The 22,890-nt window shown below is 44.7% G+C and overlaps 2 protein-coding genes across 6 annotated transcripts in view; one reads left to right on the forward strand and one right to left on the reverse strand.

The window, feature by feature from the left end:
• Positions 1-3,664, reverse strand: part of PDXDC1 (pyridoxal dependent decarboxylase domain containing 1) — a 57,073-nt gene extending 53,409 nt beyond the window's left edge. Inside the window, exon 1 of the mRNA XM_006136284.4 lies at positions 3,530-3,664. Within this exon, the coding sequence (XP_006136346.2) occupies positions 3,530-3,550 (21 nt within the window). The 5' untranslated portion in view covers positions 3,551-3,664. The remainder of the gene's footprint in view (positions 1-3,529) is intronic.
• A 209-nt stretch (positions 3,665-3,873) lies between these two features.
• MPV17L (MPV17 mitochondrial inner membrane protein like) lies at positions 3,874-22,331 on the forward strand. Of its 5 annotated transcripts, XR_012896138.1 has the most exons (5): positions 6,750-7,148; positions 10,988-11,061; positions 15,008-15,037; positions 15,221-15,720; positions 16,146-22,331. XR_012896138.1 is itself a non-coding variant. In XM_006136285.4 (4 exons), the coding sequence occupies exons 1-4, from the start codon at positions 3,993-3,995 to the stop codon at positions 15,398-15,400; spliced, it is 297 nt and encodes a 98-aa protein (XP_006136347.1). In that variant the 5' UTR covers positions 3,874-3,992; the 3' UTR covers positions 15,401-15,788. The 5 variants fall into 5 exon arrangements, 4 of the variants coding, with proteins under 4 accessions (XP_006136347.1, XP_075755477.1, XP_075755475.1 ...); XM_006136285.4 differs by lacking the exons at positions 6,750-7,148; positions 16,146-22,331 and adding an exon at positions 3,874-4,008 and having other exon boundaries at positions 10,991-11,061; positions 15,221-15,788; XM_075899362.1 differs by lacking the exons at positions 6,750-7,148; positions 16,146-22,331 and adding an exon at positions 3,882-4,008 and having other exon boundaries at positions 15,221-15,788.
• The last annotated feature ends 559 nt before the right edge of the window (positions 22,332-22,890 follow it).

Genomic DNA, 22,890 nt, shown 5'->3' on the forward strand with positions numbered 1-22,890 from the left:
AAGCATAATTCTTTATAGGATCTGAGCATTAGTTTCCTAAGCCAGGTTTATTCTGAAAAAAAGCCCCAAAACATTGTGGTAACACAATATTAAACATGATTCTGACCATAATGTAGGTATGGATGGATATGTTTAAAAATGAACTAGCTGATCCTAGCTAATTTTAGGGTCCTCTATGAGGAGTTAATTACTATACCTTTTGTAACATGGTGCTTTCTCTCAGTGTATGTAAAACAAACACAGAAGAAACACTAACCTTCTCCTTAGGGCAGCTTTCAACATTTAACCTTCAAACTATGCTTTCTATGGTTCTACTACGGTAGCATAATAAAATAAAGATTTAAAAAGTTTTCCATTTGTTTGGAAGTAGTGTAGTAATGAATTTACAAAAAGTGAAGAAAACTCCTGTCATAATGTGTCACATTTAAATAACTGCATAGTTTACTATGCAGTCAACTAGTCTCAGGCAGAAAGTAAATGGCATTATAAACTAGCAGCTGTAATTAAATGTCATTCAAGCAATTTAAATTCCTAGAACCAGGATCAACTACTGTAATTTTTATTAGCACTATTGAGTAAATATATTGAACTCTCTGGTCTCATTACATACCCTTCATCATGATAATACTCTCCTCACAGATTTTAAAATCTAGTCAAACTGTGGGAAATGAACACTTAGCAAACAGCACTAAGGTATGTTTTGGCTTTCACTACCTTACTCACCTAGCTGATACCCAAACAAGCTATAAAACTGAAATATCACACTTACAGTGTTGTGTAAATATATAATGTATAAAACTGCCTATGCTTTTCATAACTGCATGTAAAATATATAATATTCTTAATAAAGATATGTAAAAACTGATGATAAATATCAATGAATGGTATGAAGACACCTGGTTAAACTTGTAATACAATTACTCCCTTGTGACTTGTAGAACAGGTCTCCTCCTCCATTCCAGAACCTGCTGTATTTCAATGGTGTTTCATGTACCATGAGCATCAACTCTACACTAGTTGTCTAGAACAGGAATTCTCAACCTTTTTTATATCTGAGCCCCCCACACATTCTACAAAAACATCCATGGCACACCTCTACCACAATAACTGTTTTTTTTCTTCATATCTAGTAGATTAAAACCAAAGCTGGCATTTTGAGGTAACAAAGAGAGCAATTGCCTGTAGTCTCACACAACAGGGAGTTCACAGTTCCACAAAGCCAAGCTTGGCCTCAGCCCTAGCTTTCTGCCCTGAGCCCCAGCTAGTCTAATGTTGACGCCACTTTATGGTTTATTTTGGCTGAACCCCTAAAACCTGCTCATGTCTTCTTCCTCAGGAAGCCCTGGACTCCTGGTTGAGAAACACTGCTTTAGGGACTCACTTAAAGACTGTGGTCAAGGCCACAGGACAGGATTGTATACTAGTGACTTGTGGGCTTTATAGGGTTTACACTTGTTTGTTCAAAAGAACAGGAAGTATGAAAAGGAAAAAAAATCAAGTGCATAAGGGTAAAGAGATTAACATTCTCACCACTATCCTGTTCTTCAAGATCAACATTCTCTGGAAAAAAGCACCACTTCTTTTTATCTGCACAGGTTCTTTTCCCAAAGGGGGAACACTGAAAAGTATCTCAAAACATAAGCAGAATCACAAGTGTTTTGAACTCTCAGAATCATGGCTGGAAACTGTTTTGTTTTGTCTGTGACTAAGTTCTTTGTGACATGAACAGACCCTTCATTCTAACGTTGTTTGCAAAGGCATTAGACTCAGGAGAGAGACAAGTCTTGTTTAGTGTTTCTTACATCATCTTCAGGTATGTTTCCTAATATTTTCCATCAGTTTGTGGGAGTATGTGATGATTTCTTGTTTGAGGTGGTCCCTTCTAAAGCAGTGGTCCTCAACCCGGGGTACCCGTATCCATAGAGACATGCAGAGGTCTTTTAAGGGATACATTAACTCATCTAGATATCTGTCTTGTATTACAACAGGCTACATAAAAAGACTAGCAAATGAAGTACAAACTAAAATTTCATACAGAGTATGACTTGTTTATACTGATTTTATGTAGATGCATATGTGTGTGTGCACATTATATACATAAATGATACATTTTGAAGAGTATTTTTGTGGATTTGTTTTGCAAAATAGTCATACTTCGGAATTACTTACAGATACCAAATTTTGCATAAACAATCTTGTAACTTAAATTAGTTGAATGCACTACTTTTTATACCAGAATATGGAAAAAAAGTCATGACTATTATGATTAGTTCATAAAAATATTTGCTAACAAAATTAAAATTGAATCACCTATTTAACCTGCATTTTAGTGCAAAGAAACTTTTCTCTGTTACAAATCACAAAATAATTCAAATTAGTTATGGAAAGAGCAATGGGAGCTTTACGAGTTTCTGATTCAAATGTACTAATGTATGGTAATTATTCAATAAAATTAATAATGTTTGAAGTTGAAATCCTACAAATTTAACACTGTTCTTTCACTTCCCTTTTGCAAGCACATTAATAAAAAATTATATTGCACATATTTAATTCCTTGAACTTTCCCCATAAGTGTGATCTATGCAAAATGACTTTGCCCCATCAACGACCGGCCTCACCTGCTGCTTGTGTGTGTAGGCACACACACACAGACATGTTGAAATGCAAGTACTATATTTAAATTGATTTATAATCATATAATCGAAATGAGAAAGTAAGTAATTTTTCAGTAGCTGTGACTTTTTAAAATATTTTTTATTTAATAAGCAAGTATTCAGAAGTGAGGTTAAACCTGGAGTACATGAGACAAATCAGATTCCTGAAAGGGATACAGTAGTTTGAAAAGATTACAACCACTGTTCTTAAGTATGCTCAGACACATATCCTGCACCCTTTCTCCACTGAGAAGGGCTAGGTAGCTCTGAGACACCATAAAGGATCCTGTGACATCAGACCACCTGACACCCAGAACAAGGAAACACTGAACCACAGTCACCAAGTTAATCCCCTCTTCTTCAAACATAGTTGTTGAAGGGAGAATGAAAGATGAGCCCTGGCTTGCTTCTTACTTGTAAATACATTATTTGTTTTATATTTAATTGCAGGAGCTGAGAGTTGGGGATCCTCACTCTACCTTCCCTTCATTCACCATAAACCTGGAAACCCAGGATGTTTTTTCTGTGGCTTACACGATAAAACTCTACAAACGGTAGCACTTTCCCCTTACCTACCAGGCTCTTCTACTACTCACTGAGTGTCCCCCAGCAGGGCCCCATCTCTCCCCCCCCCCCCGAACAACAAACCACTACCACCCAGCCTCCCTTCTCCAGCCCCCCTTGTATCACCCCCCCGCCTCGCTCCCCGTGCACAGTCCCTCCCCTTTCCGTTCCCCCACCCTGTACCAGGCCACCCCCAGTCTCCCGCCCCGATTCAGGCCCCCCTTCAGACTAGACACACCCTCAACGCTTCTCCCCCTCGGCGCTCCCCTGTGCCGGGCACCCCAGCCCTGCCCCCTCCCGCACCCACAGACCTTCTCCAGGGAGCTCTCCATGGCCGGGCGCGGGCTTGGTAGCACGACTCCTCCCCTCCGGGCACTTCCGCCTTCTCGGCCGGCCGGCCAGCTCCACGCTGGCAGCGCTGACGAAGCCAGCTGAGCTGAGGGAAAAGGGAGGGGACGCGCCGCCGACGGGACGGAGGATACAGGGCCTTCCAAGCATCCGTAGTCGGCTGTGTGACAGAGGTGGGATGTACCAACTTAGGAAAGGATGGAATGAGACAACAGCCAGATCGGGCAGTTGAGTTTCAACGGACCCGGAAACAAGATGCGCTGACTGCATACTAGATACGGGAACTGACCTCGGACTTCAAATCCTTTCACTTCTGTTTCTCTTCCCCTCCCCCCCCCGCATTTAATCCAATGGAACATTCCATCGGCAAGCGGCACCTGAGAGGCTATCTCAGCCTACGCAATGCTTCTGCGAGTAGCCTAGGTGATGCCGGGCCGGGCAGGTAAAGCGCCACGTGCATTTACCGGTTCGAATCTCATTCAGGGAAGGTGGCAGTGCCACGAAGAGCTGCAGGGGCTCTCGTGAGTTCCTCCAAGACCAGGGCTGGCTGTTCAGGAGACAGGTCCTTCTATGGCCCCGGCGCCTTGCCTAGGGTGAGCCTGCACAGAAAAACGAAGCATCAAGAAATTAATGGGTTAATTTTCAAAGGTGCAGAGCATAGGGCAGAAGAGACTGGGATTAGAAGTAGTTTCTTCTGTGATTCACACAATATGCGAAGTTATGAGTTTTATTATGCAGAAAACATAGAAAAGTCTCTTATTTTCCCAATTAAAGCTCATGCTGTTGTTCCGTGCATGTCCAGTCTCTCTAGATTATGTCAATGTAATATAATCTATAAATACTATTAATTCGTATCCTATTAATTCCTTCTTTTATATAATGAAGATCTTAAGTAAGACCATCCCTAGTTGTGGTTCCTGTAGCCTATACAATATCTTGACCCTAAATGCATTGCATTGCTGTCTTTCTTTCTTTATATAGAGTTGTTAGCAGATTTTGGTCTACAAAGTTTCCCAAGTCAACTCGAATTGTTTTTTTTCTAGTGATTTTCATAGTCTAAAATGTATTAATAATATTCAAGGCTATGCCATGTGGATGTACTACCTCCCTTCACCCACTAATTCTGTAATTCTTTCAGAAGACAATCACATTTGTCTCCTTCCAGTAGGATACAAAACAATCTGCAGTTGAGATCTACAGATATCTTCTCAGCACCTAGAACTTGTCAGTCCATTGACTGCAGAGATTGCAGATTTAAATAGTGAGCCATGCTTTAAAGGACAAACACATTTTTTTCCAGCTTTTATAATTCTAAAATATATTTAATTTGCCGGGTAACAGGTGTCCTTTTCAATAGATTTGTCAGGCTCTTAACTTACATCAGGTAATGTGCATGTTTCATAGGTATTATCTTTATTGGAATTTCCTTTGAAATTATTTGACCACATTCTGAGTTATTTAACATTAAATCATAATGGAATCATAATCACAATTTCAATGGAATTGTGGCCTTTGTGAAAGGAGTTTCGAGTTCTTAGTCCTTCTCTTTGGCCAAGTCAGTGTTCACATTGCAAAACCTACCACCACGACTGTTAGTAGAGCTGCCAAGGGATTGAACTGCCACTCCCTGCTGGAAATAGTTCCCTGGTCTGTTAATTCAGCACTTTTCCCCAGCACTAGATTAATATGGATCTAAAATTATTTTTGGAGTCACATCTCTGTGCACAGTTTCAATACAGAAGTGCATAGGAGTCTGTTGTACAAATAGGCTACGTCTAGACTGGCATGATTTTCCACAAATGCTTTTAACAGAAAAGTTTTCCGTTAAAAGCATTTTTGGAACAGAGCGTCTAGATTGGCACAGACGCTTTTCCACAAAAGTACTTTTTGCGGAAAAGCGTCCGTGGCCAATCTAGACGCGCTTTTGCGCAAAAAAGCCCCGATCGCCATTTTCGCGATTGGGGCTTTTTTGCGGAAAACAAATCTCAGCTGTTTTGTGCAAAAAATCCCAAAAGTTTTGTGCAAAAGGGACTTTTGCCCGAACGGGAGCAGCATAGTATTTCCGCAAAAAGTACTGATTTCTTACAGTAGGAAGTCAGTGCTTTTGCGGAAATTCAAGCGGCCAGTGTAGACAGCTGGCAAGTTTTTCCGGAAAAGCGGCTGATTATCTGGAAAAACTGGCCAGTCTAGACACAGCCATAGAATTTACCTTTGCTCAAGAGAAACGTGGGATGAAGGAAGTTTAATAAAAGAAAGCTTAATAGCAATAAAACATTTGGATGGGATATTAAACTTTGTGTCCCAAGTCATCAAGTATGAGAAATGAGGATGAGATGTCTGTGGAAAGACCTGCCCTCATGTAGACCTACAGCAGGGTCAGGCTCACCAAGGTGTGTGTGTGTGTTTTGGGGAGGGGGGTGTAGAGGGAATGGCAATCCAGTGGCAGCAGAGGCCAGCACTCTGATCCCTTTAAATTGCTGCCAGATCACAAGGCCCTGCACTCTGAGCTGTGCTAAGAGCTGCATTGGAAGCATGTGGTGCTCTGGGCAGAACTGAGGGCCAGCTGCCTTTGGCCCCACTCCTTCAGGTAGCATGGAGCACCCTCCTCCCTCGATACAGATTGCCCAGGGGCTCGGGGAGTCTGTCTCCTCCACTGACACGGGCTCTTACTCCTGCTGAGACAGGATACTGGACTACATGGTCTGATCCAGTATGGCTGTCCTGTATTAACAGGGTCCAGGAAATTTGAAAGAAATGGGAAGTAGGTTTTAAGAACTGGGGAAGGGCCTATTGAGGAGCAGATGTGAGGGATCGGGAGAAATGGGAGGGGGAGGCTCTTTGAAACGTAAGTGCTGAAACTAGGAGTGGGGGATGCTGCGGCACCTTGAAGTGTTTCCCATTGTAGAGGATTTCGTTTGATTCAATGGCTCTCAGCATCCCCACTATACACATTGTTCCAGCACGGCCGCTTTGGGGCGATTTCACAGGCGGCGGAGCAGGGCCGAGAAAGCCGAGGGAGAGGGCAGTTCTTGCAGCGGGGGGTAATGACAGGATCGGATCTAGCGGAGGGAGGAGGGATGGGCAGTCCGCCTGGAGTGGGAGGGGCAAAGCAGCAGAGGCGTTTTTGACTGGGGACTGCAAGGATGGGGAAAGGCGGGGCAGTTCTGGGAGGCGAGGGGCCGGGCCAGAGGCTTGGGGCGGGGCGGAAGAGGCAGCGCTAAGCAGCGTCTTAACGCTGTGCTGGTGGCGGCCCGGCGGTGGGGGAGTCTATGGCCGGGCCGCTGCTCCAGCGCGGGGTGCGCCGGTTCCCCTGGCTCTGCAACGTGCTGCTCTACGGCAGCCTCTTCTCGGCCGGGGACGCGACTCAGCAGCTGCTGCGGCGACGCCCAGGGCAGGAGCCCGACTGGGCGCAGACCCGGCACGTGGGGCTGGTGGCCCTCAGCTTCCATGGCAACTTCAACTACGTGTGGCTGCGGGGGCTGGAGCGGGCGCTGCCCGGCCGCGCGCCCCGCGTGGTGCTGGCCAAGGTGCTGTGCGACCAGCTGGTGGGGGCGCCCATCGCCATCCTGGCCTTCTACACGGGTGAGTGCGGCCGGGGGAAGGGCCGAGCTCCCCGTGTCCTTTCCCTGGGGTCCAGCCCCCGTCCCCATGGCTCAGTCCCCCAGCACCGCCCCCGTGCTCCAGCCCCCCATACTCCCTCCCAATGGCTGAGCCTGCTCCTCATGGATGAGTCCCCTGAAACCCCGTTCTCACAGCCAAGCCCCCAACTCAGTCTTCCCTGGTCCAGCCCCCCAGTACCTCCTGCTCATGATCCAGCCCCCATTTACCCCGCCCCATGGCTCAGTCCCTCTGGGCCTCCTGCCAGTAGTTGAGCCTGCTCCCCATGGCTGAATGCCCTGCACCCCTTCAACATGGCCAAGCTCCCAACAGCGCCTTCCCATCATTCAGTCCCCCTACCCCATCACCCGCCAGGGTTCCTTCCCATAATCCAGCTCCCCATGTTCCCTCCCTGTGGCTGAACTTTCAACACTGCCTCTCCATGGTTAAGTCCCCTGGTGCCCTGTCCCCATGGAACAGCCCCTCCTATGCTTTCTCATCATAGTTGAACATTTTTCAGTCTCTCCCTGTGGTTGAACTTCCTGCACCCTCCTCACACCTTTTCACTGATGGGCCCTCAACCCCCTATCTATGCCTGAAATCCTGTACCTCAACACCATGTTAGAGCCCCCCACATCCTTATCCCGTGGTTCAAATCACTGTGTCCTCAGCTCCAGAAGGGTTTGGTTGTGTCCCTATCCAACCCCAGCAGCAAGCAGTGGTTGTGCCCTCTGCACCATATACTAATGTGACCTTTGTCCTCAGATTTATCCAAGTTTCTTCAGTTTCCCCAGGTGGAATAGTTATTCTATGGGTTTTACTGCATCTTGAGTCTTTCAAACAAACCTTCAAAAAACAAGGCCTAGTCTCACTGTGTGCTAGCAGTAAGGGCCAAATTTTTGGCCAGCCTTAGTTTTCAGGCTGTGCAAAACACAACAATGTCTGGTTACAACTGCTTTACAGTACGAAAAGTCTTGGGAGTACTTCAGCAGGCATCAGTATGTGTAATGGGAGGAATAACACTTTATTTTGCAATAGTTATTTCGAAATAGCAGTAGCGTAGATTTCCAAATAACTACTTCCCAGCATCATTCAAATTAATTACTCCCCAGTGCTTCCTGGTGATCTAAGTTGAGGTAGCATGCCCACATTAAGGGAGCCTGCCTTGAGGCTTCCCTATAGCGTGGATGCCCTATTTCAAAATAGTTATTTTGGGAGTTATTATTTTGAATAATTTCCTAGTGTAGACATGCCCTCTTAGTGCAGAGCAACAGTATACACAGTACACACTTGTGTGCAATTGCAATTTTGAGCCTTTTCTCCCTGTAGACAAGCTCTTAGGTGTTTAGACTCTTTTTAGCATTGTAAGTATCATGAGATTCTCATTTTATGGTCAGACAAAGTGATAATTCAGGGTATCATTGGTGGGAAATGAAGGGAGGGAAGAAGCCCATAGCTAGTACAAATTTTTACTTATCAAGTTCTGTCTGCCTGGTCACCATTGTGAACAGATAAACACAAAAATGACTTTTTTTAAGGATCAAGTAAACTATACAGATAACATTGAAATCCTTGGATATTGTACTGTAAGGATAGCTAGACACTGTAATAGGAAAGTTGAAATATTGTGTAATGCAGATTGATCCTCTTTAGTCTGGCACCCTTGGGGCCTGACCTATGTTGAATTAGAGAAGTTTCCAAACCAGGGGAGGTCAGTGTAGAGTGCCAGTGGGTCTCCATAGGCATGGGAAGTATGAGTGTGTGAGGTTCTGCAGCACCACCAAGTCTTGTGCTCAGAATGGCCCCACCCCTCAGGTCTTTAGTTAAGAGGGTAGCCATAGGCTTCTACCCCAGAGTTTCCCCATAGCTAACGCCCCTCCCATTGGCACCTTCCCCTCCCCCCCGCTGAAGCAAGAAGCAGAACTGTGAGAAGCCCTGAGCCCCAATGTCCCCCACAAGGCTGAAACTGGGAATGGCACTGCAGGGCTGAAACCCTGACCCCAATGCTCCCCCAAGACTAAAGCGCTGAGTCCGGTGCTCCTGCAGGGAGCCCTGACCCCCAACAAGTCCTGCTGCTGCAGCCCTAACTCTCTAAGTGGTTGAAGTTTGTAGCCTTTTCTTCAGAGTTATGGAAAATTTCAGAGTTATGGACAACCTCCTTTCCCAAGGACTACCTCTACACTGGCATGATTTTTCGAAAATGCTTTTAATGGAAAAGTTTTCCATTAAAAGCATTTTCAGAAAAGCGCATCTAGATTGGCAGGACGCTTTTCCGCAAAAGCACTTTTTGTGGAAAAGCATCTGTGGTCAATCTAGACGCAGTTTTCCGCAAAAAAAGCCCCAATTGCCATTTTCGTGATCAGGGCTTTTTTTACCAAAAACAAATCTGAGCTGTCTACACTGGCCCTTTTGCGCAAAAGTCTTTCGGAAAAAGACTTTTGCCAGAACGGGAGCAGCATAATATTTCTGGAAAAGCACTGACAATCTTACATGAGATCGTCAGTGCTTTTCCAGAAATTCAAGTGGCCAGTGTAGACAGCTGGCAAGTTTTTCCGCAAAAGCAGATGATTTTGCGGAAAAACATGCCAGTCTAGACACAGCGAAGGTATTTATCTCTGAGCTTCTACCATGCAATCATATAATTTAACCTCCTGCAAAATGCAGACCTTAACTTTCAGAAAGACATCCAACACTCCCGAACTCCATTCATGGCAATTTGTTCCAAGGATAGATTCTCTTTACCATTTAATATTTGCATCTTATTTCCAGTTTGAATTTGTCTAACTTCCAATCATCATTGCAGGTGCCCAGCTCTCTTCTGGATCAGGCTCCTTTTGGGTAATGATATAACTTCCACGGGTATATTCCTAGGAGCCTAATGGGCAGTAGATCAGCTAGTGTGTGTATGCATTTCAAACTGCTGTCTACAGTACAAGTTGTATCTCCCTAAACTGGCAGGACAACAGATGTTCCTGGACCAGTGAGCCCTGTGGCCAGGAGACCATTGGCATCTGGCAGTCCTGGCCAGGGCTGGGAGCCCACAACTCTCTTGGCCAGTGTCCAGCAGCCCACAGCAGTGGGGTTGGGAGCCCGTGGCAGACCACGGCTACTGGAGCCAACAGCCCATGACCACTGACCAGCCTGGGGCAGTCCAGGTGATGTCCAGCAGCCTGCGGCAGCAGGCCCAGGAACTCATGTCAGCCCTGGCCAGGGCAGGTGGTAGGGGATAGTCAGGTCAGAGGCAGGGGCGTCAGCTGGGCCAGAAGTGGAGCCAGTGGTGGGGAGAGTTGGTGCGCTGGGAGCTGGTGGAAGGGGCAAATTTCCTCATTTGGGACCAATCAGGTCTTGGGGGTGCCAAATCAGGGAGGTCCAACCTGTATATTAAACAAGTACATTTTAGACCTGCTCTACTCTTCAGATGTAGACTTTGAAGTTAATCAAAGATGTTGTCTATAGTGACCAAAAATAGTATTTTGGCCACTTAGTCATCTAATCCTGAGCAAAATATTAAACTCTACTCCATAGTTTCTACTGCTGCTATCATTGATGAATTATCAATCCCATTTTTGTCACAGTAGATGCAGTATAGTAGATCTAGTTTGGCTCACCTGTTTGGTGTCACCAGTGAAGATTAAGAGAATCAATATATCAAGAGATACGAGGTTGCAGGATAGGGCAGTCATGCAGAGCATTTACTCTTCTTTAGTATCACTCTAGCTTTTCTTTCAAAGTGGCTTGTAACTTTGTGACAAAATGTGAAAATTCTGATGTAATAAATGTTGGCCCTTTTTGCATTCTTTCTGATTGTCCTAAATTTTTGTTAGCAGGCATGAGTATACTTCAGGAAAAAGAGAACATTTTCTCTGACTGTAAAAAGAAATTCTGGAATACATATAAGGTGAGGCAAATGGTTGGTTAATCTCATTTTTAAGCAAAACAATGTTACTGAATGCTACAGTTAGATGAAACTAGGATGCTAGCCTGCAACATTATATTTCTTTTACTTTTTCTTCCTCTAATTTCTTTATTTGGGATTCTGTGCAGAAGGCTCCATGCAGCGCTGCAGTTATACTGAAATTATGGGTAACAACGTAACTCTATCATCTCTAGTTGTGCAAACTGAGTCCATCCTTACATTGTACAGCGTATGTGTTTACAAAAGCACGTGAATCCATGTCAATGGCAATAGTCACAATGTAACAAAGATAATGATGCTCAAGGGCTGCAATATCATTTTTGTTGAAATGTTGCACTTAGAGAAATGGAACTAGCAGAATCTTGTTCAGGCATTACACTGTATTTATTGTGAATGCGGAATTCATTTACTGTCCCTAGCTACTACACACACAGTTCTATGGATGGGATATAATTACTGTTCTCCAGTGGTCACCAACCAGTAGATTGGGGTCTACTGGTAGATCTTGGAGCTTCTGACAGGTGATCTTGACTGGTTTGGCCAAGAGGCTATCAAATCCTGGCATTTCAGCTGCCCCTCCCCCCACCGCTGTGCCTGCCCTTCGCCTTGGAAAGGTCCCCCCCTCCCCTCCATCCCCAGCTTGCTGGCAGGGCAGGGAAGGAAGAGAAGAGGGCACTAATGTCAGGGTGCTCCCTCTCTCATCCTGTGGTCTATCTCCACAGAACGGAGCAGGGCACAACAGGACTTGGGAGGGAGTTTGTTGGCTGCTTTTGAGAGTGGTGCAGGGCCAGGGCGGGGGTGAGTCTGCCTTAGCCCCACTGCACCACCTGTGGTAAGCAGTGTCCAGTTGGAGCCTGAACCCCTGGCCCAGTCATAAAGCCACCCTGCACCCTAAGCCCTAGCCCTGAGCCCCCTAAATCCAAACTCCCTTACAGAGCCTGTACCCTGAACACCCTGCTGCCCCCTAAACTCCCTGCCCCAGGTTCAGCTCAGAGCCCCTCACACTCCAAATCCCTTAATCCAAGACCAGAGCTTGCACCCCAACCCTCTGCCACAGACTAGTGAAAGGGAGGAAGGATGTGGGAGGGAGGGAGAATGGAGTGAGTAGGGGCGGGGCCTCTAGAAATGGGCATGAAGGATGTGGGGCAAGGGTATTTGGGTTTGAGGTAGATTGTGGATTGCACTTAAATTAAAATAAGTGATATCATGCTTTAAAAGGTTTGAGATTACTGCCATACTCAGTTGCTCATGCTAGTCTACTGGCCAAATAGACAATGGGAGGGCAGCTGGGCCCTGTGGTTGCTCACCAATGCTCCTGGAGGAACTGAAAGGCCCAATCCTATAGTTTTGCACTCATCTTTTTATATGTTTTAGTTCATAGATTCTATCCTGTCTCACTGCCCCAGAGCACTGTATGATCATGAACATCAATTAACAGAAGATGCGACTTTGATCTTTTTCTTGATGGGGCTTTTGTCCCTTTCTTGGGTGGTTTTTTTTGCAGGGTTCACCTACATTGTTCTTTAGCCATCACGGTGGTGCAGGCCTCAGGTCACTGAGATTGGCTGGCATCGGGGACTGATCCCATTACAGACAGAGACACACACAAACACACACACTTTAAATAAGATTACATAGACACACACCTAACTTTAAACAGAGTTAAGGCAGTACAAAGTTTAAAATGGGATATTAGTTATAATATGGAGTTGTTATACCAAATAGAAGCAAGCAGGATCTTATGAGGGGGATAAGGCAAAAAGCCACATTTATTGTAAAAATAATAAAGAATAAAGAAAAGATAGAAGCAAACAACGTTGTTTAACTACTTAACCCTTATACATATAAACATTCATTCATCCATTCATTCAGGTTCTGTGTATTTGTTATAGTTACCAGCCTGGAAGTTGCTTGTGACAGAATACTGGCCAGGTATTCTGTACACAAGTGATGGTAGTGGGGAGCGAAGTCCTGATCAGATGCGCATCTGAAGCTCCTGGTAGGCTGGCAGCAGAACCTTGGACTCTGATTCCATAGTTTTTTAGTCCAGTTCTTATAGGAATTTCTTCCTATGCCAGTCTATGGAAATTGCTGCATCATGCTGATCTCTTCAGGGTGGCTGCCAGGTGCTCGTCAGTGATCTCATCGGTGGACCTCCAGTACTTGGTTTTCTCCACTTGACACCTTTTGGTTGCACTGGCACCTGACGCCTTCTTCAGCCCTTTGTTGCTGTATTCTCAGGCTGACACCTCTCAGAACCATTCACTCATCATCCAAACACTCTCTCTCTTACATACATTCCTTAATTAATGTTTCCCATACAATAGTTTTGTATAATAATAACTTTACATATATCAGAGTTGTAGTTACAAAAAGTTTCTGGATGGTATTGCTTAAAACATTCTCTGAGTGCTGAGTAAAGTTACAATGTTTTAAAGAGAACAGGCGTCAATTAAGTAACAATGCCCTTAGTCAATTACAGGGCTTGGTTCCCATAGCAGAGTTAGTGGCTTGACAATGCATTGTTACAATGTATCTCTTCAATGTCAATTTCAAGCAGCCCCCTTGCACAAGCTTGAGCATGCCCTGGGGCACAGGGGGGGGGGGGGGGGGCTGTTTCTGGCTACATAGGATTATATTCTTAACAGTTCTAAGTTACATGACCTAATACATTATATTCTAAAGGGGCAATAATAATAATAAATCTAAACATTTAACAATCTTAACAAATAATAATAATAAGAAGAATTAATAATAAATCTAAACACTTTAAGTTGTGGGGAACAAATTATGGGGAGTCACTTCCATTTGGGGGAATCACATTTTTAATACATTGATATGTTATCCCTACATACTCACTTTTTAATTACAATGCATTAACAGTTTAAAATGTGGTTTCAGTTACAATATGGGTTACAAAACGCCACATTGGTAGATATAATTCATTACAAGGGCAATTTCATTCTTCAGTTCTACAGAGAAAGAGCCACACACTGGCTGTATATTTAGTAATACAGTTGGCACCACTTTCATGAACACCTGTTAATAACATTTGTTATGAGAACATCATTTTTAGTTATCAGTTTCACTCTGTATTTTTCACTGACAGTTTTTCCTTCTTTTAAGAACATATTGATGTCCAATTTCCATTAATTTCTCTGTTAGTGAAATTAGTAGATAGGTGACACTAACAACCATGGGTTAAAACCCATCACAAATCCTAAAACCAAGCAAATCAGAGACTTTCAAGATTTTCCAGGCCTTGGAAAAAATACATTGTGGAAAAAATTAATATAAACATTGCAACATAGTATTCATTTCACCTCTCATCATGAAACTATTTCACTGTGAGGATAAAAGGGCATTTTTGTCACCATGACGGGTGTTCTTTTAACCAGGGCCAATTATATCTTTTTAAGAACATCTGGTTTATCAGTATCCTTTTACTGATCTCACTTACACTGAATAAATTAAATAACCAGGTCAGCTCTAATAAGAAAGGAGGTTACAGTATATTAGCAAGTAGAAGGAGCATTATAAGTATGAAATCAATAGAAAGTTCAGTGGCGTTTTTCATTCACAGCTGAAATAAACATTCACTCATTAAATATTTGTTTACTCATCTGTTACATAGGCTTAGATATCAGGTATTATGTGATTTTGAAATTTGTGCTATGGTCAGATTTTTGTATATAAGCCAAGGCAGAAAAATCTCTTAGACATTCTTAGCAGCTGATGGGGGTTGTTTGCAGTTTTAATATTACTATCACTTATTTGAATGGCCTAATTTGAAATTGATCACCTTTCTTTAACTTTGTTGGGATATTTCCTTGTTCATTGTTATATACTGTCAATAAAAATGACTTATTGAAATAAATCCCTGTAACTGAAATACTTCATCGTAATTTATCCATCACTTTTGTTTCAGACTGGTCTGATGTACTGGCCTTTTGTGCAGGTGAGTTTCAAGTTAACATCAGTGCTAAAAGAATAACCTTTTCTTTGCCATAGAGTCCTATCCTACTTGTTGCCCACCCAATGCTCCCATCAAAGTCAGTGGAATTTTTGGGTGTAAGGAATGTAGGATCAGGTTCTAACAACATCTGGAGCACTACATTAACTCTCTCTCTTTCCAATGCAGCTTTCAAACTTCGTTCTGGTCCCTGTTTACCTGAGAACAGCTTACACTGGCCTCTGTGGCTTTCTCTGGGCTATCTTCATTTGCTTTTCACAACAGAGTGGTGACGGCACAGCAAAGTCAGCTTTTATGTGGTTCCAACAAGAGAAGGTCAATGCAGATGGAGAACCATCAGATAAATGAGAATGTTATTTAACGTAAAATGTATTTTAAATGTTTAAGCTGTGCTTTAAAAAGGCAGTGAATTGCATCACCAGCTCCTTGCTGTGTTTTAAAAATTAATCTTCCTCCTATTGCTCAGTGGTCATTATATATACAGTGCAATGGTTTTGCACTTGTTTATTTTCACAGAAAAGAGGCCATTGTATATGGGTGTTTAATTATTTTCAAGCTGCCAACTGGTCTCCTCTGGAGACTCTAGCCACTTGTTTATTACGGGGAAACAAGAGCATTTGCACAACATGGTAGCCAGACTACCACTGGGGAGAAATCTCTCTGGGTATGTCTACACTACCCCCCTAGTTTGAACTAGGGGGGGTAATGTAGTCATACGGAGTTGCAAATGAAGCCTGGGATTTGAATTTCCCGGGCTTCATTTGCATGAAGCCGGCCAGTGCCATTTTTAAATGCCGGCTAGTACGGACTGCGTGCCGCGCGGCTACACGCGGCACGAACTAGCTAGTTCGGATTAGGCTTCCTAATCCGAACTAGCTGTACACCTCGTTCCACGAATTAGGAAGCCTAATCCGAACTAGCTAGTTCATGCCGCGTGTAGCCGCGCGGCACGCAGTCCGAACTAGCCGGCATTTAAAAATGGCGCCGGCCGGCTTCATGCAAATGAAGCCCAGGAAATTGAAATCCCGGGCTTCATTTGCAACTCCGTATGACTACATTACCCCCCCCCCCCTAGTTCGAACTAGGGGGGTAGTGTAGACATACCCTCTCTCTCTCTCTCTAGATATAAATAATATTTTCCTGCGGGATGACAAGAGTGATGTCATGCGTCACTCTGCATCCTGCAGCCCCTGTCACCACGCAGCCTCCCAATTCCTGGTGCTCCAGGGAACCATGAGTCATGCGGCGTCCCCCTTGCCCCTCCCCTGTGCTCAGGGGGGCAGGAGCTGCCCGGCCTAGGAATGTTTAATCAGCTAATTGAGTAGTTGCTGGAATTTCCATCAACTGCTTGATTAGTTGATAAGGAAGGGGGTGCTCGCTATCCCGCTGTGCCTCTCCCTTTGAAACGTACAAGAGCTGTACATTTTAAAGGGAAAGAGGCAGCAGGAACCCGGGCCAACAGGTTCCCCTCTGTACCTCTTACATTTCAAAGGGAAAAGAGCAGCAATTGGACCAGAGCAGTAGGACTGTTTCAATCCCTGCTCCTGCCATTTCCCCATTGCCCTCTGCTCCCCTCCTCCCTGCGGAAATGGTGCTGGGGGGAGCTGGCTTTTAAGCCACTTCCCTCCAGCTCTGGCTCCTGCTCCCCCCCTTGCTGCCTCTCTGATAGAGGCAGCAAGTGGTGGTGGGGAGGTGGGAAGGGAAGGGGAAGCAACTAGTTGAGTTCCTAAGTGGCTACCAAATAAGCATTTATTTATTGGGTAGTCAACTAGTTCCTTACATCCCTAGGGCAGCCTCTAGCCAGGGTGAGAGAGATGGGCATGCTGCAGCCTTTGCTCGGCCCAACCCCTGGTAGCCGGGGGGAGAGAGTCACGGCTGCCAAGGCTGGGGAGGAAGGGGTTAGGGCCGGGGCTAGCGTGGGGGAGAGAGCTGGGCTTGGCGAGGCCAGCGGGAGAGAGCTGGGCTGCCGTGGGTGTGGAGGGGAAAAGGGTAGAGCTGGCCTGGTCTGGCCTCATCTTGTGACTCATGGGTGTGGCCCAACCTCTCCACCCCAGCAGCTGGGAGGGGGGAGAAGGTGAGCTGGGGCTGCCAAGGTTGGAGGGGCAGAGAGGAAATCTGGGGCTTGTCTGGCCTTCCCCCCCACTGGCAGCTGGGCCTGGCCTGGCCTGGTGAGGCCTCAGCTCCTCCCACTGTCCCCCTGGTAGCTGGGGACAGAGTTGGGCCCGGTGTGGCTTCAGCCGGGCTATCCCAGATCCTTCGCAGTGGCTGGGGGGAAAACTGGGCATGACCTTGCCCTGGCCCACCTCCCCAACAGGTAGTGGGACCCAAGAGCTGGGGCCAGCCAAAGAGGGTAAAGAATCGGGGCTGGCAGGGGGAGCTCGGTTTCTTGGGGGGGATAGAGCCGGGGATAGGGTGACCTTGGACCCTCCCCAGCGGCTGGGAGGGGAAGAGCCAAGGCCAGGGCCCCATGTCCTCCCTGGCAGCTGGGAAAGGGGGAAGAGCCGGGGCCGAGGCAGCCTGAGCCTCAGGCCCTCCCTGGCTGAGAGGGGGGTTGGTGAGCATAACGAGCAGGGGACACAGTCCTCTAGTTAACTGTAATTAAATTTTTAAGCAACTTTTAATTGCTATAAAAGGGGAATAGAACATTAAGTATTCAGTGTTTATACTTGCCATTTGTGATGAGAGCAAGATCCTTTTGCATTTACTGGAATTTTTTTCTGAATTGAAGTCTGTGGTTTGGGGTCTATATTTATTCTGAGGAAATAAAGTACTCTTTTTAATAGGAACTGATTATAACATTTTTAAATTCTTGCCTTTGCCTGCAATGAGACTGTGCAAAGCTAGTAACTTAGCCTTTCAAAATTTACCAGCCTAAGCACAAAATGTGCTTGTCCACCTTCTACAATGATCAGTGACAAGGAAAAATTAACGGTATTTTATGTATTTGTCTATTTAGCATAGTTGTCCAAGTGGAGTGAATGAATGGAATTTTGCTAGGCTGATGTAGCTGTTGAATTGATATTGCTGTGAGTGTATTGCCACAATAATGAGGCAGTTAAAAGGTGTCTTTATTTATTCTGGCTAATACTTTTAAAAACAACTATATTTTGATATTTGTACTCCTTTTCAGTGAGAGTCACAGTGTATGGAGTATGTATGACAGAGACACCTCTAATTTCTTTTTGAATATTATGTAACAATGTGCTCAAATTAATGCTTTTTGTGACAATTCTTGTACTTTATTTCTGCATGTGCCTTAAATGTATGGTAATGAACTGCATTGATTTGGAAGAAAAGGAACTTGGGAGAAGTGCCATTGCAGGGCAAATAAGAGGTGACATTAGGTAGGAGGGAAATTGACAAAAGATTTCAAGAAAGAATATTTACTATCTCTATGGGCACGTCTACACAGCAGGGCAAACATCAAATTAAGCTACTCAACTTGAGCTACGTCAATTGCATAGCTTAAGTCAAAATAGCATAATTGAGCTTTTGGTGCTGTCTACACAGCAGGAAGTCAAAGGAAGAACACTCTTTCTTCAACTTCCCTTACTCATAAATTGAGGGTTACAGGAATCGGAGTAAGAAGTCCTCCAGATCACCATTATTTCAAAATAATGGCTTGCAGTATTGACACGCTTTTTGTTATTTCGGAATAACTTCAGTTATTCCGAAATAACGCTGCTGGGTAGACTTAGCCTATGTGATCTTCAGTATACTGCCATACACTGCAGTTTGGAAAGCATTCCATTAATGATTGTTTTTGAACTTTTACCAATAAATGTGACAGCTATCAAGATTGCAGATAATCAGGGGCAGATGAGGATTTTGCGGGGCCCAGGGCAGCACAATTTCGCGGGGGCCCCCTTTTGACGCAGCGCATGTGCCGTGGCGCCACAGCGCATGCGCAGGGCTTCTTGAAGCGCGGGGTCCGGGGCGGCTGCCCCGCTCTTCCTGCCCTATATCTGCCACTGCAGATAATAAGAAAGTAGGTTCCGTTTGATATCAGATTACTAATCCCTCATATGGAGTTGACGTTCAACACCATTAATTATTTCCTGTTCCCTGTTTCTTTACATTATTAGCATGCACAAAATGAAAATGTTGTTAAGAATGTAGTTCTGGGAGAAAAATTGCAGTGTGCTGTTAACAATATGCCATATTCCATCCTTAAAGTAGCTGCAATTCACTGGTGCATGCAATGATTCATATATAGTTATAATTGTTAGTAAAATTTTCATGAGTGAAATCCCCTTCTTTTATTTTTAAAGCTTTGGATGTTTACACAAGTTGTGCATTAGTACTGTATGTATTTCTGATGCCAGTTATTGAGAAAATTGGCTTAAATGGGATTTTTGTCTGGGTAAAGACTTCAGGATTTTTCTCCTAGTTTCTTCTGTTTCCAGTATATAGAAAGGTAGTTCTTTGTTCCTTTGCTCTTTTATGTAATTGCACTGGAGCATGTAGTTCTTATGTTTCAGTGAATTTAAGAACTTTAGTAATCCTTTTAGTCCCTCCATTTCTCTTGAAAAGTTGCTAACGGCTTCGTAAGTATCATTGATCTCTTCCTGTTCCAAAACCTCTTTGCAGTCATAATATTTGGTAGTTAGTAGGAATATTTCAGGGGTGGAAGATTCAAAACAATGTGGCTATCTTGGGCCAGATCCTTTGCTGGTGTAAATTGGCATAGCTCCTCTGAAGTTTCTGGAACTCCATCAACGTATGTCAGCTGGCCCCTTACTTTTTGGAAATACTATGATTTTTTTCTACTTTATAGATTAGGAAACTCTAATATGACTTATGTGACATTTGTATGTGCCTCCTCTGCAAACCAGGGCCAATGCATTGGTGACACTATATTAATAAAAAAATCCAAAATATCAAGCTGTGGACCAGCAGCTGGGCAAGTTTGTCCTCATCCTGGTTGGGTGCATGTTTCATAAATGGTCCCAGGAGTCCACATAGAGAAGTTACAATAGACTTAATGCCAACAGAAGTCACAAAGGGTACGTCTAGACTACATGGCTCCGTCGACGGAGCCATGTAGATTTGTTGTTTTGGAAAAGGGAAATGAAGCCGCAATTTAAATGATCGCGGCTTCATTTACATTTGCATGGCTGCCGCGCTGAGCCAACAAACAGCTGATCAGCTGTTTGTCAGCTCGCGCGCTAGTCTGGACGTTCCCCCTGTCGACATCAAAGCCCTTTGTCGGCAGCCCCGGTAAACCTCATTCCACGAGGAATAACGGGGCTGCCGACAATGGGCTTTGATGACGACAGGGGGAACATCCAGACTAACGCAGACTGATCAGCTGTTTGTCGTCTCAACGCGGCAGCCATGTAAATGTAAATGAAGCCGCGATCATTTAAATCGCGGCTTCATTTCCCTTTGCCTACAACCCTAATCTACATGCCTCTGCCAACAGAGGCATGTAGTCTAGACACAGCCAAAAAAAAGTATAGCTATGTGTAAGAAATCAAGTTGGTGCTCAGCAAAAGGACGGAGCTTTCTGCCATCAGCTATCAAGCATGTATTCACATGATACCTCTATTTCATGGGGTTGTTTCTAAGAACAAAGAGATAAAGAAGCTAAATTCTGACTAGGTGTGACAGCAATTCAGTTTTAGTCAGTGTAGTGGTGTAGCTTTTATAGGGTCTGAATTTGACCAAATTAGAATTTGAAAGTTTGTTTTCCAATTACACTAATTTTTAAAAATTGTATTGCCCTAGATTATTTTGATATCTGAATCATATTCTGCCAGGAAGTCAAGTTGTTGTCTTCAAATAGCCCAGCCACAAGATCTGAGTTTTTCCTGCTCTGGAAAGAAGTAGCCACTGACATTGACCTGAACCTTAGGTTTCACACTTTTGGTCCATGATATGGTGCTTGGCTCAAATGGTGATGGGTATGACAGGTCAGGACTAGGATGAGGCCACAGCAACATCTTGGTGCTCCTGCTATGGTGCATGCTCCTCAATCCTCTGGACAGAGGGAGATGAGCTTGAACTGGTGGGACTGCATCATCATATAGTGATAGGATGATCAGCAGTGACTGCACAACTTCCACATGCACAAGGCCATCTTCATCGAACTCTGTGAGTGTCTCACCCCTGCGCTCAGGTAACAGGACACCCGACTGAGACCAGCCATCCCTGTGCAGAAGTGCATGGCCATCACCCTCTGGTAGCTTGCCACACTTGATGGCTACCCTCCTTTGGGATCCAGTACAAGGTGGGGAAATCCACAGTTGGGGCTGTGCTTGTGCAAGTAGCCAAGGCCATCAACCATGTCCTGCTTCAGAGGGTCATCACTCTGGGCAACGTGGACAGCATTGTCGACAGCTTTACCAACATAGGCTTCCCCAGCTGTGGAAAGGGCAGGGGCGTAGACAGGACACACATCCCCATCCTGGTCCCTGACTACCGGCCACAGAGTTCGTCAACTGCAAAGCATCCCTGGATCACAAGGGATGCTTCACCAATATTAATGTCAGGTGGTCGGGAAGGGCGCATGATGCCCCCATTTTTCAGAACTCCTGCCTCTTCCGAAAGATGCATGCCGGCACTTTTTCCCCCAACAGACAATCAGAGTCAGAGAGGTGGACATGCCCATTATGATTCTGGGTGATGCAGCCTACTTCTTGCTCCCCGGCTCATGAAGCCTTACACAGGCAGCCTGGACCCCAGCAAGGAGCAGTTCAACATCAGTCGTGGCAGATGTGGGATGGTGGTGGAATGTGCATTCGGGCATTTAAAGGGGAGGTTCAGGAGTCTTCTCACACACCTGGACCTCAGTGAGTGCAACATCCCTTTTGTGGTGGCATCCTGTTGTGTGCTTCCCAACCTATGTGAGAACAAGGAGGAGACTTTTCTGCCAGGATGGAGGGCTGAGGCAGAACGACTAGCCAGACCTTTAATCATTTTTGTTGCTCTTTTCTGGACCTTCTCCAATTTCTCCACATCTTTCTTGAAATGTGGTGCCCAGAACTGGACACACTACTCCAACTGGGACCTAATCAGCGCAGAGTAGAGTGGAAGAATGACTTCTCATATCTTTCCTACAGCACTCCTGTTAATGCATCCCAGAATCATGTTCGCTTTTTTTTGCAACAGTGTCACACTGTTGACTCATGTTAAACTTGTGGTCTACTATGACCCCGATCCCTTTCTGCAGTACTCCTTACTAGACAGTCGCTTCCCATTCTGTATGTGTGAAACTGATTGTTCCTTCCTAAGTGGAGTATTTTGCATTTGTCCTTATTAAACTTCATCCTGTTTACCTCAGACTATTTCTCCAGTTTGTCCAGATCATTTTGAATTTTGACACTATCCAGCAAAGTACTTCCAAGCCTACCAGCTTGGTATCATTTGCAAACTTAATAAGTGTACTCTCTTTGACATCATCTAAATTGTTAATGAAGATATTGAACTGAACCAGTCCTGAAACAAACCTCTGCAGAACCGCACTTGTTATGCACTTCCAGTATGATTGTGAACCATTAATAACTAAGAATGGTTTTAAACACATACTGGTTATAAATAACTGAGAATGATTATCCAACCAGTTATGCACCCACCTTATAGTATCCCCATCTAAGGTGTATTTCCCTAGTTTATTGATAAGAAGGTCATGCGAGACCATGTCAAATGCCTTACAAAAGTCTAGGTATACCACGTCTGCCACTTCTCCCTTAGCCACAAAACTTGATATCCTATCAAAGAAAGTAGTCAGATTGGTTTGGCATGATTTATTTGTAAATCCATGCTGCCTGTTAGCTATCACCCTATTATTTTCCAGATGTTTGCAGATGGATTCTTTAATTACTTGTTCCACTGTC

Source organism: Pelodiscus sinensis, chromosome 16 (genome assembly GCF_049634645.1).
Source record: "Pelodiscus sinensis isolate JC-2024 chromosome 16, ASM4963464v1, whole genome shotgun sequence".
NCBI lineage: Eukaryota > Metazoa > Chordata > Testudines > Trionychidae > Pelodiscus > Pelodiscus sinensis.